Source organism: Tribolium madens, unplaced genomic scaffold (assembly GCF_015345945.1).
Source record: "Tribolium madens isolate multiple individuals breed KSU strain unplaced genomic scaffold, Tmad_KSU_1.1 Scaffold_96;HRSCAF=242;Tcas5.2_LG5, whole genome shotgun sequence".
Classification (NCBI taxonomy): domain Eukaryota; kingdom Metazoa; phylum Arthropoda; class Insecta; order Coleoptera; family Tenebrionidae; genus Tribolium; species Tribolium madens.
The window spans coordinates 14,428,249-14,443,020 of NW_025401068.1; the positions used below are offsets into that span (position 1 = coordinate 14,428,249).

At 33.0% G+C, this 14,772-nt stretch overlaps 3 protein-coding genes across 5 annotated transcripts in view; 2 read left to right on the forward strand and 1 right to left on the reverse strand.

Moving 5' to 3' along the window:
- The window catches only part of LOC123013291, a 12,675-nt gene extending 3,212 nt beyond the window's left edge, over window positions 1-9,463 (reverse strand). The window contains exons 1-5 of the mRNA XM_044411727.1: window positions 9,356-9,463; window positions 8,717-8,846; window positions 1,536-1,650; window positions 1,321-1,478; window positions 1,074-1,222 (exon numbers count right to left, since the gene is read on the reverse strand). Coding sequence (XP_044267662.1) covers window positions 1,074-1,222; window positions 1,321-1,478; window positions 1,536-1,650; window positions 8,717-8,846; window positions 9,356-9,427 — 624 coding nt within the window. The 5' untranslated portion in view covers window positions 9,428-9,463. The remainder of the gene's footprint in view (window positions 1-1,073; window positions 1,223-1,320; window positions 1,479-1,535; window positions 1,651-8,716; window positions 8,847-9,355) is intronic.
- Window positions 4,779-6,413, forward strand: LOC123013292 (EF-hand domain-containing family member B). The gene has a single exon (XM_044411728.1). It carries the CDS (start codon window positions 4,803-4,805, stop codon window positions 6,396-6,398), a length of 1,596 nt encoding a protein of 531 aa, XP_044267663.1. The 5' UTR covers window positions 4,779-4,802; the 3' UTR covers window positions 6,399-6,413.
- LOC123013293 (SPRY domain-containing SOCS box protein 3) lies at window positions 7,282-14,504 on the forward strand. Of its 3 annotated transcripts, none has more exons than XM_044411731.1 (2): window positions 7,282-7,342; window positions 13,161-14,504. In XM_044411731.1, the coding sequence occupies exon 2, from the start codon at window positions 13,231-13,233 to the stop codon at window positions 13,981-13,983; it is 753 nt and encodes a 250-aa protein (XP_044267666.1). In that variant the 5' UTR covers window positions 7,282-7,342; window positions 13,161-13,230; the 3' UTR covers window positions 13,984-14,504. The 3 variants fall into 3 exon arrangements, with proteins under 3 accessions (XP_044267666.1, XP_044267664.1, XP_044267665.1); XM_044411729.1 differs by lacking the exon at window positions 7,282-7,342 and adding an exon at window positions 11,046-11,328; XM_044411730.1 differs by lacking the exon at window positions 7,282-7,342 and adding an exon at window positions 11,441-11,508.
- Window positions 14,505-14,772: the final 268 nt, after the last annotated feature.

A 14,772-nucleotide genomic window follows, 5' to 3' on the forward strand; every position in this document is an offset into this window, starting at 1 on the left:
AAGTAAAAACAACACCATTTTTGAGTAAATTTAGCGATTTGTGACGAAATAATTTTGTAAATTTTTAATTGAAAAACCTACTAAAACTCCCAATAAATCATAAAAAAAGGTCATTTTGAACCAAATTTGGTAATTTTTAATGTTTTAACAGAATCTTCCAAAAAAGGTGATGCAAATAAGCAAAATTCATTATTTTTCACTTAATTTGGTCTTTTCGATACATTTTTGTCTAAATTTTTCTAGATAATTCCGTCTCTTATTGAAAAATATGGCGTTAATATGAAAAACCGTTTTCGAAAAGTCAAAATTACACCTAGTAAATAAGACAAAAAATAATTTAAATGACAATGTTAATTTTCGGAACAGCATAAAGTGGACTTTTTTATATTGTCGTTAGAATTTCATTTATAAATATTTTGTTAAACTTGAAATATTTTTATAAAGCAATAGTTATCAAAAAGTTTATATTAGAAAATAAAGCTTGTTTTTTGGTACACTTTCATTAATTTTTTAATAATATAAACTAATGCATTATAGTGGATGAAGTGTCATGTGAATTTGATTGTTAAAAAATCTATAAAAATACATACATAATTACCTAAGTATACTTATAACAAGGCCTTTATATATCATGAGATTTTGTTTACTAAAAACAAATTGGGAAAAAGTTCCAGCAAATTAAATTAAAATGCTTAACTCCAAATATAAGCTAATGCACATGACACGTTTATCCACTCACCCCTTCAATTTTTTTTTGATTCAATATTTTTTGATAAAAATAAATCTTGACACAAACATACTCTTTTTTATCTCTAAATTAAAATAAAAAATGGTGAATGCGCCAGGATAATTGTTGAGATAGGAAATAGAGTGAATCAAGTTTTTCCACTCCACTACATTAATACCTTTAATTTGAAAAATGTGTTTAGGAAAAGATAAATAACACCTTTTGTTATAGGATTTGACTAAATTTTTTTATTAATTTTATGAAATGTGTAATAAAAATTTAGACCCCAACTTTTTGTCAAATAGAAGTTTATGTTCAGTAATATTGTAATTATTGTGATCATTACCGCGTTTCCTTTGCACGCAATCCTTTTTGTCCCATCAAGACCGCAATCTGAAGTAAGTTCAAGTGCCGACTGTTCCGGAATGTATAGAACTGTTAAAGATGGTAGTTCTGTCAGCAGACATCCTTTGGCACCCATAGCCCATGAAGGAACTTGATAACAAATAATTTTAATTAAAATAATTAACAAGAATTATTATTTAATAAATTGAAACTAATTCAAAGAAAGTTTACTAGTACCGTTACCTTACCAGGTAATTCACAAATGAAAGACGCTATTTCAGGTCCTCCACAGTTCATTGGTTTCCACAGAAAATCTGCCACTGGATCCATGACAGTGCAAAGAGAATCGTCTCCCTTGGGTATCTGCTGTTGCCAGTGACCCTCACCGGACAATGGACGAGAATTTCTGTTCATAACCAAAATTGAAAAATTTTAACTTTTTGTAAATTTATGAAAAACTCACGTCCAGGTGAAATTAGGGCGTCCCGTGGTTTTGGATAATCCAATCCATACGTTTTCAGTAATGTCTAATTCTTTGAGATATGCGCGTATTGCATCGTACTGTGATGTGCTATCCGCTAAAAACACATTTTAATAATAAATTTAGCATTAACAAGAAACAAATATCTGATTTCAAGCTCTTCATTTCCATAGGTAAACATATAGGTTGAGTTGACAATGCCAGCTAATTAGGGTAAATTTGCAAGTTCACTTTGAGGATTCCTACAAGGAGAAGGTAGGTACAGTGTATACTGATTACTACGTGCACGGAAAAGCCTTGGAGTTGGAGATAACTTAATGCCTTCTCGCCGGTTCGCTATCGATTTCAGCTCGACCCCCTCTGTTTACAAAAAGATTTTGCTGCACATATAGAATTGAAATGAAAACCAAATTCGCATTTATACTGAATCGAATTACATTCAGGAATATTTTATCCGAAAATTCGTCACGATCTGTCGAAATTGACAAACATTTTCCTACTAAAAGGTAATCGATGTCGGTGGAATGCAGCAACACAAAAAGAAAAACGTATCGACTGTCTTGGATCATATTTTTATCCCACTTATTTGATTGTTTTCTTTCAAATACAATATTTTTAAAAGAATACAACGGTGGTGATACCAAACAAGCGTTCTTCCAGTAGCGAAAGACACTAATCATATTTGTTACTCCGAGCATTTGAAATTGTAACGATCGATAACACCCCTTTAATTTGCACTGATAGATAATATCTTAGTGTCAGCTCTCTAACAGCGTCATTTATCACTGTTACACACAAAGCCCCTGAAGGATATTTTCAGATATACAACATCTGAATAATGTTCAGGAATATTGATTTTTTCGTAAAAAGATTAAAACGTATTGTTTTAAGCTCATGAAAAAAAATGTGTACAACTAATTCCAATTCCAAAAAAATTCCACCGAAATTGTAGTAATCCAAAGAAAATCCCATTATTCCAATAATCCATCGTAATTTTATTTTTTAGATTAATTTCAGTTATTTTTGTAATTAATAATTCCGATAGTTCTAAGAAATTCAACGTAATTTTCAAAAGAAATTATTTACGATAATTTCAAAAAGAATTCTACAGAAATTCTAGTGATTCCAGTAATCTTTTAAAAATTCTATTGTTTTCAGATTAATTCCAACTTAACTTTTGTAATTAGAAAATAATTTCAATAGTTCTAAGAAATTCAACTAAATTTTAAAAGAAATTATCTTTGATAATTCCAAAAATAATTTCAGTAATTTCAGAAAAATTTCAGTAAGGCGAAAAAACTTACCAAAATTCCAATAGTTCCAATAATCCATCGCAATTTCATTGTTTTCATTTTAATTTTCGAAGTTCCAAGTAATTCTGATAGTTCTAAGAAATTCCACGTGATTTTCAAAAGAAATTATTTCCCATAATTCCAAAAAGAATTCTACCGAAATTCTAGTGATTAGTAATCTATCAAAATTCTATTGTTTTCAGATTAATTCTTATAATTAAAACTTAATTTTTGTAATTAGAAAATAATTCCGATAGTTCTAAGAAATTCAACTAAATTTTAAAAGAAATTATCTTCCATAATTCCAAAAATAATTTCAGTAATTTTAGAAAAATTTAGTAAGTCCAAAAAACCTTACCAAAATTCCATTAGTTCCAATAATCCATCGCAATTTCATTGTTTTCATTTTAATTTTCGAAATTCTAAGTTAATTCTGATAGTTCTAAGAAATCCAACGCAATTTTCAAAAAAAAATATTTCCGATAATACCAAAAAGAATTCTACCGAAATTCTAGTGATTCCAGTAATCTATCAAAATTCTAATGTTTTCAGATGAATTCTTATAATTCCAATTTAATTTTTGTAATTAAAAAATAATTCCGATAGTTCTAAGAAATTCAACTAAATTTTAAACGACATTATCTTCGATAATTCCAAAAAGGATTTGAGAAATTTCAAAAAAATTTCAGTAAGTCCAAAAAAACTTCCAATAATCCATCGCAATTTCATTGGTTTCAGATTAATTCCAACTTAATTTTCATAATTCCTAATGAATTCTGAAAGTTCTAAGAAATTCAACGTAATTTTTAAAAGTAATTATTTCCGATAATTCCAAAAAGAATTCTACCGAAATTCTAGTGATTCCAGTAATCTATCAAAATTCTATTGTTTTCAGATGAATTCTTATAATTCCAATTTAATTTTTGTAATTAAAAAATAATTCCGATAGTTCTAAGAAATTCAACTAAATTTTAAAAGACATTATCTTCGATAATTCCAAAAAGGATTTGAGAAATTTCAAAAAAAATTCAGTAAGTCCAAAAAAACTTCAAATAATCCATCGCAATTTCATTGGTTTCAGATTAATTCCAACTTAATTTTCGTAATTCCAAATGAATTTTGATAGTTCTAAGAAATTCAACGTAATTTTCAAAAGTAATTATATCGGATAATTTCAAAAAGAATTCCAGTAATTTCAGAAAATTTTTTACCGAAATTCCAGTTATAGGAATAATCTATCGTAATTCTGTTGTTTTCAGATTAATTTCATCTTAATTTTCGTAATTTCTAATTAATTCCTGTAGTTCTAAATTAATTCTTATAGTTCTAAGAAATTCAACGTAATTTTCAAAAGAAATTATATCCGATAATTCAAAAATAAATTCCAGTAATTTCAGAAAAAAATCCAATACCTAATTCCAACAATTCATCGAAATTCTGTTGTTTTAAGAATAATTCCGATAATTTCAAATTAATTCCTGTAATTTCAACTTAATTCCGTAATTCCAACTTAATTTTCGTAATTCCAAAATAATTTCTGTACCTAATTCAAAATTAAATAATTTTGAAAGTTCTAAGAAATTCAACGTAATTTTAAAAATAAATTATCTCCGATAATTCCAAAAAAAATCCGTTAATTTTAAAAAAATCGACAGAAACTCTAGTGATTCCAATAATGCATCGAAATTCTACTGTTTTCAGATTAATTCTTATAATTTCAAATTGATTGCTGTAATTCCAAAGATAATTTTAATAATTCCATTTTTGGAATTAAATTCCAAATATGTGTAGGTACAACTAATAACAGAGTTACCGGCCCCTCGGTTTTAAGTGTTTATTTATAGAAAAACCTGTCATAACGGGATTTTTCTGTTCAAATGAAAATACGTTTTTTAACATTCGCTCCAAATTTTCGGGATTAAATGATTGTGTCACTTTGACACAAAAAATTCGTAAAATGGCTTCCAACGAAAATAAATTTATCGATCGAGCTCCATTTATTTTAGCTGCTGGAAAATTATCAGATAATTTGGGAGATAGCGTAGCGAACTGTTTGAAACAATATTCCATAGATGATGCATCTAAAGCTTTGAAGTATTTTGCCAACGTTGAAACGCAAGAAAAACCGACATACAAAACTGAGCCATACAAAAATAAAATCCAGAGAGGTGTTTATACAGAAATCCAGCCAATCCTTCAACCACCGGTAAAAACCCGCTATCAAACTCTGATTAATGAACTAAAAGAGACTTCGTACGATTCACACTGGAATAAATGCATCGGCAAGAGTCGCGATCCAATCCCTGGACTGCCAAAGGGATTAAATCCACTTGAAGTCACTTTTGGAATAAAAAGTAACAAGGATGAGTCAGTCAAAGAGCTCGTAAATCCCCCGAAAGGCGTTTATCAAGTTTTAACAGAAAGTCAGATTGCTCATGAAATGTACAAAAAATCGCACAATGACTATAATGTGGGGGAGAGAATCTGTCGCAATTATTTATCCCCGGCTTTCGATAGCACAAAACGGTTCGGAGAGCGGACGAAATACGATCCAAGAGGAATTTGGGTTAGGTGTGCTTGCACTTGGCACCAAAACGAACCTGTGGTTTACACCAATAAGATCCAAGCTGATTTTTTGAACAAAACTAGAAACAAATTAGGTGAATGTTTGCGCCCGAATAACATCAGCGAGCAGTTGCCTAAAGATTTCGTTTATGGAAAACCAGCAGTGAGGGATTTGTACGGAGTTGAGGAGTTGTTGAAAGATGGCGACTGTCCACCATGCCAGTTTAAGGGAGACTTGAAATGTTGGCTCATGTCTTTCAACAAAATGAAACAGAATTTATTCAAGCGTTTTACTCTGGATTTCACACCTAATGATCTTGCCAAAAGATTGATGTATTATGATGGCGACAAAAGTGGCACTTTACCATTGGAGACATTCTACAACGTGTGTTCCTGCTACCGTTTTACATTCGACAGAGCAAATCTTGAACCGCTATTACGATTGTTGTCAATCATAAGTGAAAATAAAATTTTTTACATGAAATTTTTGGACATTGTGGACAGCAAGACAGCCCCTTTGGAACTAATGAAAATTCAGGATGTTCCTGAACGAAATCAGTATTATCTCACTTCGAGTCAATCATCCGTTTGCGATTACTTGATTTTAAATAACGCCAATGGCCCCCCAGCGGGCATTCCATCGATTCGAGACGACTTGTCACGTCCTATAGTTCCTCTAGGGGGCTGCAGGGCTGATTTGGAGAATTTGGGGGACGAATGCTCGGCTGCAATTCTCCTCAATCCGAGTATTTACTTCAACTACGGTTTATCATTCCGGGATTTCTTCCTTCCTCGCAAGCCTGACGTTTTACGAAGCTTATTTGAAAAAGCAGGCTACAAAATTGATGATGCCTCCTTCGAAAAACTCTGGGCAGAAGGCGTCAATCGCGATAAAACTGGCTCAGTGTGTGTCGACACTTTTAATAATTTGTTGCAAAAGCATTACGGCGAATATAAGAAACTGAAAATAGATGAAGCAACATGTTGAATAAATAAACATTACAGGTGGAATGGTTTTTCTTTATAGTTGATGGATCTTGGAGCGATCCCTTGAGGGTTTAAAATTGGAAAACTCGACCGTCTGGTGGTCAGGGAGCAGAAATAATAGGGTTGTTAGGTGTTTGAAATATGATCCTGGAAACTGTTAAAGTAGGTGAAACACAAAACTAAGAGAAATTAGATGATGACCTATTAATCTTTCTACTGTTAAAATTTTATTGTCATTGCGTGTATTAAGTATATTTATACAGGGTGATTCGTAAATGGACCGACAAAATTTTATCCTTGGTAGTATTAAATGAGAACATGCTGGAAAAAATATTAAAAAAGTTCTTTGTTTACTCGTTATGCAAATAAAATTTATTAGTATTAGCACAGATAGTGGAAACCATTACTTTGATGAAAATGTATTTGATCATTGCAACAATTCATAAACGCTGTGGCACGGATCAAGGGGGTTTTGCCCCTAAAAGATATAAACGTAAAAAGGGTAGAAATTGTGTCCAGTTATCCTTGAGAAGCTCTGATCTCTGATAAAATTTTGGTCGGTTTATTCTAATCACCCTGTATACCTTACTAAAACGTGATAGCTCTAACGCTCTCAACCCGTGTAAAAATTAACTTAGCCATCTCTCTCGCACAATAGCAATTGTTTTTTCTGTTGGAAAATTAAAAGCACTAAAAGCAGAAAACGGCAAAAGGTAGAGATTGAATGAAAGTGAAAAACAAAAATTCAATCATAATTCTACAAAGTAGTAGAGTTTTATAGAGAAAAGGGGCCTAAAGGTGCATAAATTTTAAGTTAAAAAAAACTTTAACCAAGAGTGCGTTGCATTTCAATCATTCACTTCTGACTGTTGGTGACATTTCTGACATTTCGCGTCAATGTGGCTCACACTCTTCAAGAAAATCAAACGAAAACGATAGAAAAACGTGAGTATACGTTATTGGTGATTTGAAAAAAGCAAAAGGGTGACCTAATTAGAATTTGTGGAAAGAGGGCGACCGAAATGTCGTTTGTCTATAAAAAAAAAACCTCCTATAGAAAGACAAAAAGCTAGATGGTAAGTTGTGAAGAGTTATTTAACACACAAGAGCCCCTTATTTTACAAAGAATTTTGGCGAAGAAATGTGTAAATTAAGGTTATTCTGACATTGAGATGATGCAAATAATGCATGAAACGGCCAAAAACGACTTAAAGCCCAGTTAATTTGAACACTGGTCGACTTGAAATAATTAGATAGTGATTTGTGAAGTGTTGTTTAAGACTTTAAGAGCCCAATATAAAAGAAATGTGGCCAAGAAATGTGAAATTTGAGGTTATGACGGAATAACCAAAAAATTGATGTCATACCCATTGAGCTAACAAAAAAATAGATCGGAATAGGTACACTTGAGTGCAAAAAAACGCAAATTGTCAAAAACAAAATTGTCTAATTTTCAGAGATTTACATAGTGTGAAAAAGGTTGTATCCAAAAACGTTAGAAAACTATCAAAAGAAATGTCGTACTTATTTGGTGGTCTTGTCAGTGCAGTGTCATAGGAAGTGTTAAAAACGAAATGGAAAAACTTGATAGCAGTTTGGAAGATGCCTAACAATTATGAGATTGTGAATTGTGAGAAAGACAACGTCAAAAAGCTGGCATTTATTAACAGGCAAACTACATTATAAAAAAAATCAATTTGCGTTTTTCAAATGTAGGTAGTGATTTAGGAAATGTTGTTTAAGACTTTAATACATGCCAACAAACATTCCTACAAAGTACAATTTTAAATGGGTGAAACATTTGCGAGTCCGATAGTGTGAATCAGCATTTCTAATAGTGTGAAGTTTACACAACAAAACATTTGCGGATCAGGTATTGTGAGGGGCGAAGCCCCCGACAATTCTGAATCAGATAGTGTGAGTTGGAGGGCGAAGCCCCCGACAATTTCGACATTTTTCGAATCAAATAGTATGAGTTCTATATGGGGGGCGAGCGGCTGTCCCAACGACTACTTCTACAAAACATTTGCGAATCCGATAGGATTTGCCCGATTTAGTTAGTTAGACAATCTCTAAACATGTTGGAAGATGAAATATACCTTTGGGGAAAGATTGATTGTGAAAATGCAGCCTGAATAAGGTCTAATAATAATTAATATTCATGTGTTCTGAATGTGAAATCCGGGATAATCTCTACAGAACTGTAAATGGGAAGGGCGAGCGTATTCATACTGCAAGAACCGTCATTTGTAATACGAAATGAATAAATTGACAGGAGCGCTAAAGCGTGCTAATGATCTAACAAGATCAACCACTTACCGGTAACCAGATTGGAGTGATGAAATTGGCATACAGCGTCGGCTTCGTACCAAGATATGCGATCCCGGAAATAACGATAAAATACCGGAAAACCTTCCTCTGGAAGCATCCACGTGTTGCTAATATTCACCTACAAGCCCACCCAAATTTCAGATTAAGTTTGATTCATTTCACTCTTTCATACGTGGTTGCAGAATCTAGTTTTTAAACTGATTTTACCACATTTTTCAGTTCAAATTACAAACTTTTTTACTACAGTGTCAAGTATAAAAATGAATAAGAATTTTTTTTTGTATTTCTGCCTTCTAGTGCTTCTATCTTAAACCCAACTATGTTACAAATTTTGGTAAAAGTGAATACAAATAAAGTCAAAAGGCTAATTTATTAAAATTTCAAATTGACAACGAAACCGCCACGAAATTTCGTATCGACTGTTTGCATTACAAGCACGTACGCATGGTCTTTGAATAATTTACAAGACTGGGAGACTGCAAACTGTCCGTTTATTTATTAACTAAAGGGAGGTATCCACAAGCTACACCTTGAGCACGTCAACTTAATTTAACACGAGTCCAGCTTTAATTTAAACAGAAATGTGGATAAAATAGTACAAGTGGAGTGTGCAGAATGAATACATACAGCTCGCGCAGAAACCAAAGTTGTTAACATTAGCAGCGCGAACACAAACAATACATTTCCACGGGACTCCATTCTAACCCTCGCATGCACGACTGAAAACTGAAGCTTCAAAAGCCAAAGCTTTGCCAAGCTCGCGCAGTAGCTGAAACTATTTCAGGATTTCCTGCTGTGGCGCTTTCGATTGCAAAAGTTATTTTGTTACAGTTTTCTGCAGAAAACTGACTTGTCGATTTTTAGAAGACAAGGAACAACTACACATACATGATGCTTCTATACAATCAACAGTATATTTACATTACTATATATATTTTTCAACACATAATGAAAATTAGTATTGATTAAAAGCACTGGAAAAGTTTAGCTGACATTTGTGTATTTTTTTATTGAAAATTATCGCAAAGCTTAAGAAGGTTCTAAGAGGTCCAATTGAGCCTATTCCAAAATTCTAAAGCAATAAACTTAATTAACCATAAGCGTACCTAATCTACGCCAATGAGGGTTTTGAAAATTAGAATTTTTTTCCTGATATTTATTCACCCAGTGTAAATTGTAACCAGATTTTTACCAATGTTTATTGAAAAGTACTTAAAGAGACAATACTGATAATTACGAAAATGTTAAAAAGGCAGGGGCGTAACATGAATTATGTTAAGGGTTCAACTAGACGAGAACCATTGTCATGGCAACACTTAATTGTTATGCATAATTTTTTTCAGAAGAAAATTTTACGTACCAGGTGAATAAAAAGTATGGAACAAAACGTTTTTTGCCTAAACTATTTATTTTTTGAAAAAACTAATTGATGAGTGATAAAGTACTATAAAAATGTGATGTTTTAACAAGAATAAAATTTTTCAAAATTTCCTAATGTTTTTGAGTTCTACAAAAAAAAATATTTTTTTAAATGGCAACCCACTATAAAATCATTTTTCTCATAAAAGCTATACTCTAAGGATTACAACTATATGATTTATATTTAATTTTTTTTTTAATTTCTCACATAAATTGCAATTTTGACAAAAAAATCGCATAACTCAAAAACAAAACAAAATTTCATTCTGAAAATACGATCACATTTTTTATATTATTTTAATTTATAATAATTATTATTTTCTGAAGGCAAATGATTAAAAATAAAACCGCTTGGTTCCATACTTTATATTCACCCTGTATATTACATAATTTATTAAAAATTATTATTCTTTTTATTTGAAAAATTTGCAATTTTTAGTCTTTTTACAGAAAATTACAAAATTACAGTTTTCAAACTATTTACTCTACCGTTCCGTAGATGGCATGTCTCTAGCCAGTTCCAAAATGTATCATAAGTAGGTAATCTACAATACACCAAAAATAAAAAAAAAATTCCGTACAGTTTTGTTGTGAAAAAATAAAATGGCCAAAAATAGAGTTTTTTTTTTAAATTCATTTTTAAACGGCAAGAACAAAAAAATTCAAATTAATATATATTGCTGCTAAGGCCATCAAAAAGTTATGATAATTTTTTTAGAATATTTAAATAACGATTTATTTTTTTATTCAGTATAGTTCAACCTTACGATTGTCAAAAAGCATTGCCTTCTTTGAAATAGCAAAAAGCGTGTTTGATTTTGCAAAATCCTGTATTGTTTGCTTCTGCCCCTTATTATTTCAAGTCCGAATCAATTTCCCCCTTCATCGAAGCTCCTTAATTGGCGGGTCGTTGAACTAAGCAATTCTTGGGGTGTTTTTTCCACCCCAACCCTTGTGTATGTCGCAGGCATAGCAATTCGCGCAGATATCATCTGAGTTACGTCACACACGTCGGCGCACCCCCAACTACGCGTCGCGACGTTAGTTCCACTTCGGCGCAGTCCATTCAGTCCGCAGTGTCCGAAATCATTAATTGTTATCGCATTTAAATATTACAGAAAAATGACCAACGTGCAGCCCAAGACCGTCGAAAGGGAATTCAGGATTTGCGGGATTAGACGGTAAGTTGCGATTTCGGCCCTCATTTGGGCCAATTTGGGATTTAGCGACACTGTGTTCTTATCGCGGAAATAATCGATATAGCAAACTGCTGTTATCACAAACGGTGTGTTGGAAAAATTGAAATATTGGTAGATTTTCGGTGGTTTGTGCAAGCGGATGGGAAATTCAATCATTCAATGGTATACAACATATTTTTTTTTGCTTTAGTTGTGTTTTGTGTTTTTTTTTTAAATGACAGTGGTTGTTAGTGACTTTTGTGTGGTTTTATTTCTTATTAAGAGTGGATTTTATGTGTTGCATATTCTTTCTTCGTCGCTATGTTTCCATATTATCGATTTTGCATGACTCATGTAGTTGCCAAGGGGTAAAAATCATCTTTCTTAAATAAAACCCCAGTTGAAACAATGGTTTATGTAAATACAGGGTGAGCCAGTAATATTACTCCTTATAAAATAAATTTATTAAATCAAAAAAAAAGTTGTGAGAGAAGTTATTGTAAATATATGGTGAATCATAAAAGTGACTTTCGTCTTTTTTGCATATTTTAGTGTGAATTATTTTATTAAAAATTGGAAACAATCAATATGGTGTAAGTAAACAGTACAACTACTAGTATTTATTGTGGGTGTACTACATTTTTGTGAAACATCCAGTATAAGAAAGTCGCGCACCTCCGGGACACTGTACCATCGGGCGATGCCCTAGACAACAAGAAAAATGTTTAAAAAAATCTATCTATAAAAATTTCGAAGTTATGAGAGTTTAAATTTTCCATTTTGACTACAGGCGATTGGAAGAGGAAACAAGGAATCTGTATCCTGAATTGTAACTCTGTTTGGTATTCTTTGTGGCTTTTATTGGCAAGATTTTTGTACTTTTACTAAATAATAAAAAAAACATACTTACAAGATCATCATTATCATTAAATAAAAAAAATGACAAAAAACATGTCAATTGTCAAAATTTTTTGACAGACAGAATTTTTGAAGCATTTTTTCCTTGTTCCTGGTACCTTATCTTACGTGAAATGTTTCTCTGGGACGCGAGTTCTAACACACCCTGTATGTATTTATTTAGCTGAACACATAAAAAAGTCCACAGTTAACGCACAAAAAAAGATCAATATCATTAAAAGCATAAAAAAAGTCAAATGTCAAAAAGTAAATGTCAAAATTTTTTGACAGATAGAATTTTTAAACATTTTTTCAGCACTCTGGGGGATTATCCAATTACTCCCTCTCAAGAAGGTGCGCAACTTTCCGGACACTATTTCGTTATTATTTGAGGGGTTAATAAATTAAAAAAAAATAATTTACTTTTTAAAAATAATCATGAAAATTGTATACTTAATACAATAGATTTGAAAGTAGTACCAGATTGCCCTATAAATGTGTAAAAAGTTTTATTTTCATTATTATGAATGTCTAAAATTAAATAATTTCTACTTGTTATTTTTTATTTCGAGCACTATAAAGTAAACCACACAATATTTTATATTATTTGGGATCTACTTAAATGTTTTTTCAATTGGACCACCTTGTAAGTGTGTAGAATTTGTATATTTTTTATTAGATATTGCTTTTTATTCTAAGTACCATAAGTTTCAGATCAAAGTGGGCTTTGACTTTGAAATTAGGTTGGCAACATTGTCATTAAAAGTGTGAGCAACAAAAATGTGTAATATTTTATTGTGAAACACCCAATTAAAGCAAAATTTTAGTTATTTGTTTTTACTAGAACAACAAATAAAAAACATAAAAATTGAGTTTTAAATTTTGAGAAGTTTGGACTTGTTCAATGTTTCATTTTTGACGTTTCTTGTCGTTTTTAGCGTGGAGGACGTGCCCCCCGCTTGGGAGGAGTCCTCTGCATAGCAATCGAAGCGTTCCGACTCGTCGTCCATGGAGTCGGAACCTGTCCCCCAGCCCCTCCGTCACGGCTGCGATGACTTGTGGACGTGGAACCGCTGGGAGCGCAGCCCCGAGGTCCGCCTCTACGGCAACAACTTCCGCATCGCGCACTTCCACCCCAATTGGAGCAGCGGAACGGCCGGCGTGCGGGGCACCCGCGTCCTCAACAACGGCCGCTACTTCTGGGAGCTGCACATCTCGCGCCGCATCTTCGGCACCAGCATGATGTTCGGCATCGGCACCAAGAAGGCGCGCTTGCACGCCGACTCCTTCACCAACCTCCTCGGCGAGGACGACCACGGCTGGGGGCTGTCGCACAAGGGGCTGCTGTGGCACGGCGGCTGCTGGACGCACTACACCAAGCCCTTCCGGGAGAACATGGCCACCAAGATCGGCGTGCTCTTCGACGGCATCGCCGGCACGCTGAGCTACTACAAGGACGAGAAGTACCTGGGGGTGGCCTTCAGGGGGCTCAACGAGATCAAGGAGCCGCTATACCCCATTATTTGCTCCACGGCAGCCAAGACTGAGATGTATTTGGATTCGATGAAAAGGGATTTCGTTAATTTGCAAGATAGGTGTAGGGCGGTGATCGTCAAGAGGATTAGGAGTAAGCAGGATTTGGAAAAATTATTCGTTCCGAATAAAATTAGGAGTTATTTGGCTGAGGCGATTGTTGACAGTGTTGAGCCGTTCAAACCCGTCAATCACAACAATATTTCGATTAATGTCGGGAATATGTAGGCGTTTGATTTAAAGTGAGTCACGTGACTAAAATAAAAGGCAAGCTAAGTACTTTTATTGTTGGTCCACACTGTATATGTATTTGTACCAAAAGGCTTTTTCGGTACGTGTGTAGATATAATATAAATCCGTGGATTTGTCCATGTGCCATTTTAAAATTCTGTAAATATAAATGGGACGACGCCAGTGGTGAATGTTACCTAGAATCTAGTCGTAGTTTTAAGCTATTTTATCTATGTAAAATGGGGAATTTTTTCAAATGAATTAATCAACATTTTTATACTCATGACACGATTTTTCTTATTGATTGAACTGCTGATAGCATAATACGAAACGATTTGTGATTATCTAGTCTTGTTTTGTTGTTGTTTTTTGCGTGTGTTGTTTGTTATTGGTTCGTATAAGTTTGAGAAAGTTGCACAAATAAAAATGTGTACATTTTGGCCAGTTTGTGCAATAGAAATGTAAATAAATAAAATTCATTTCTTTAGGGTTGTAAGATTGTAATGACTAAATTGATGTTTAGGGCAATTGAATACATTATTTTTTAAATCTTGCGTCTTTTATTTCATATTATTCCAAAATACAGTCTATTTTTTTATTTGCTGGTGGGGGTAGTGTGAATAAAGAACACGACATGACCTCTGTGTGTTTTTCACATTTGACACCTTCTGACAGTTTGGTACTAAAGTAAGACACACTTTTGACGTACAGTTACGGAATTAAAATTTCGGGCAGTATTTTTTCTGTCACTTCAAAAAATTCAGTGTAAACTACCTTTTACTGTCA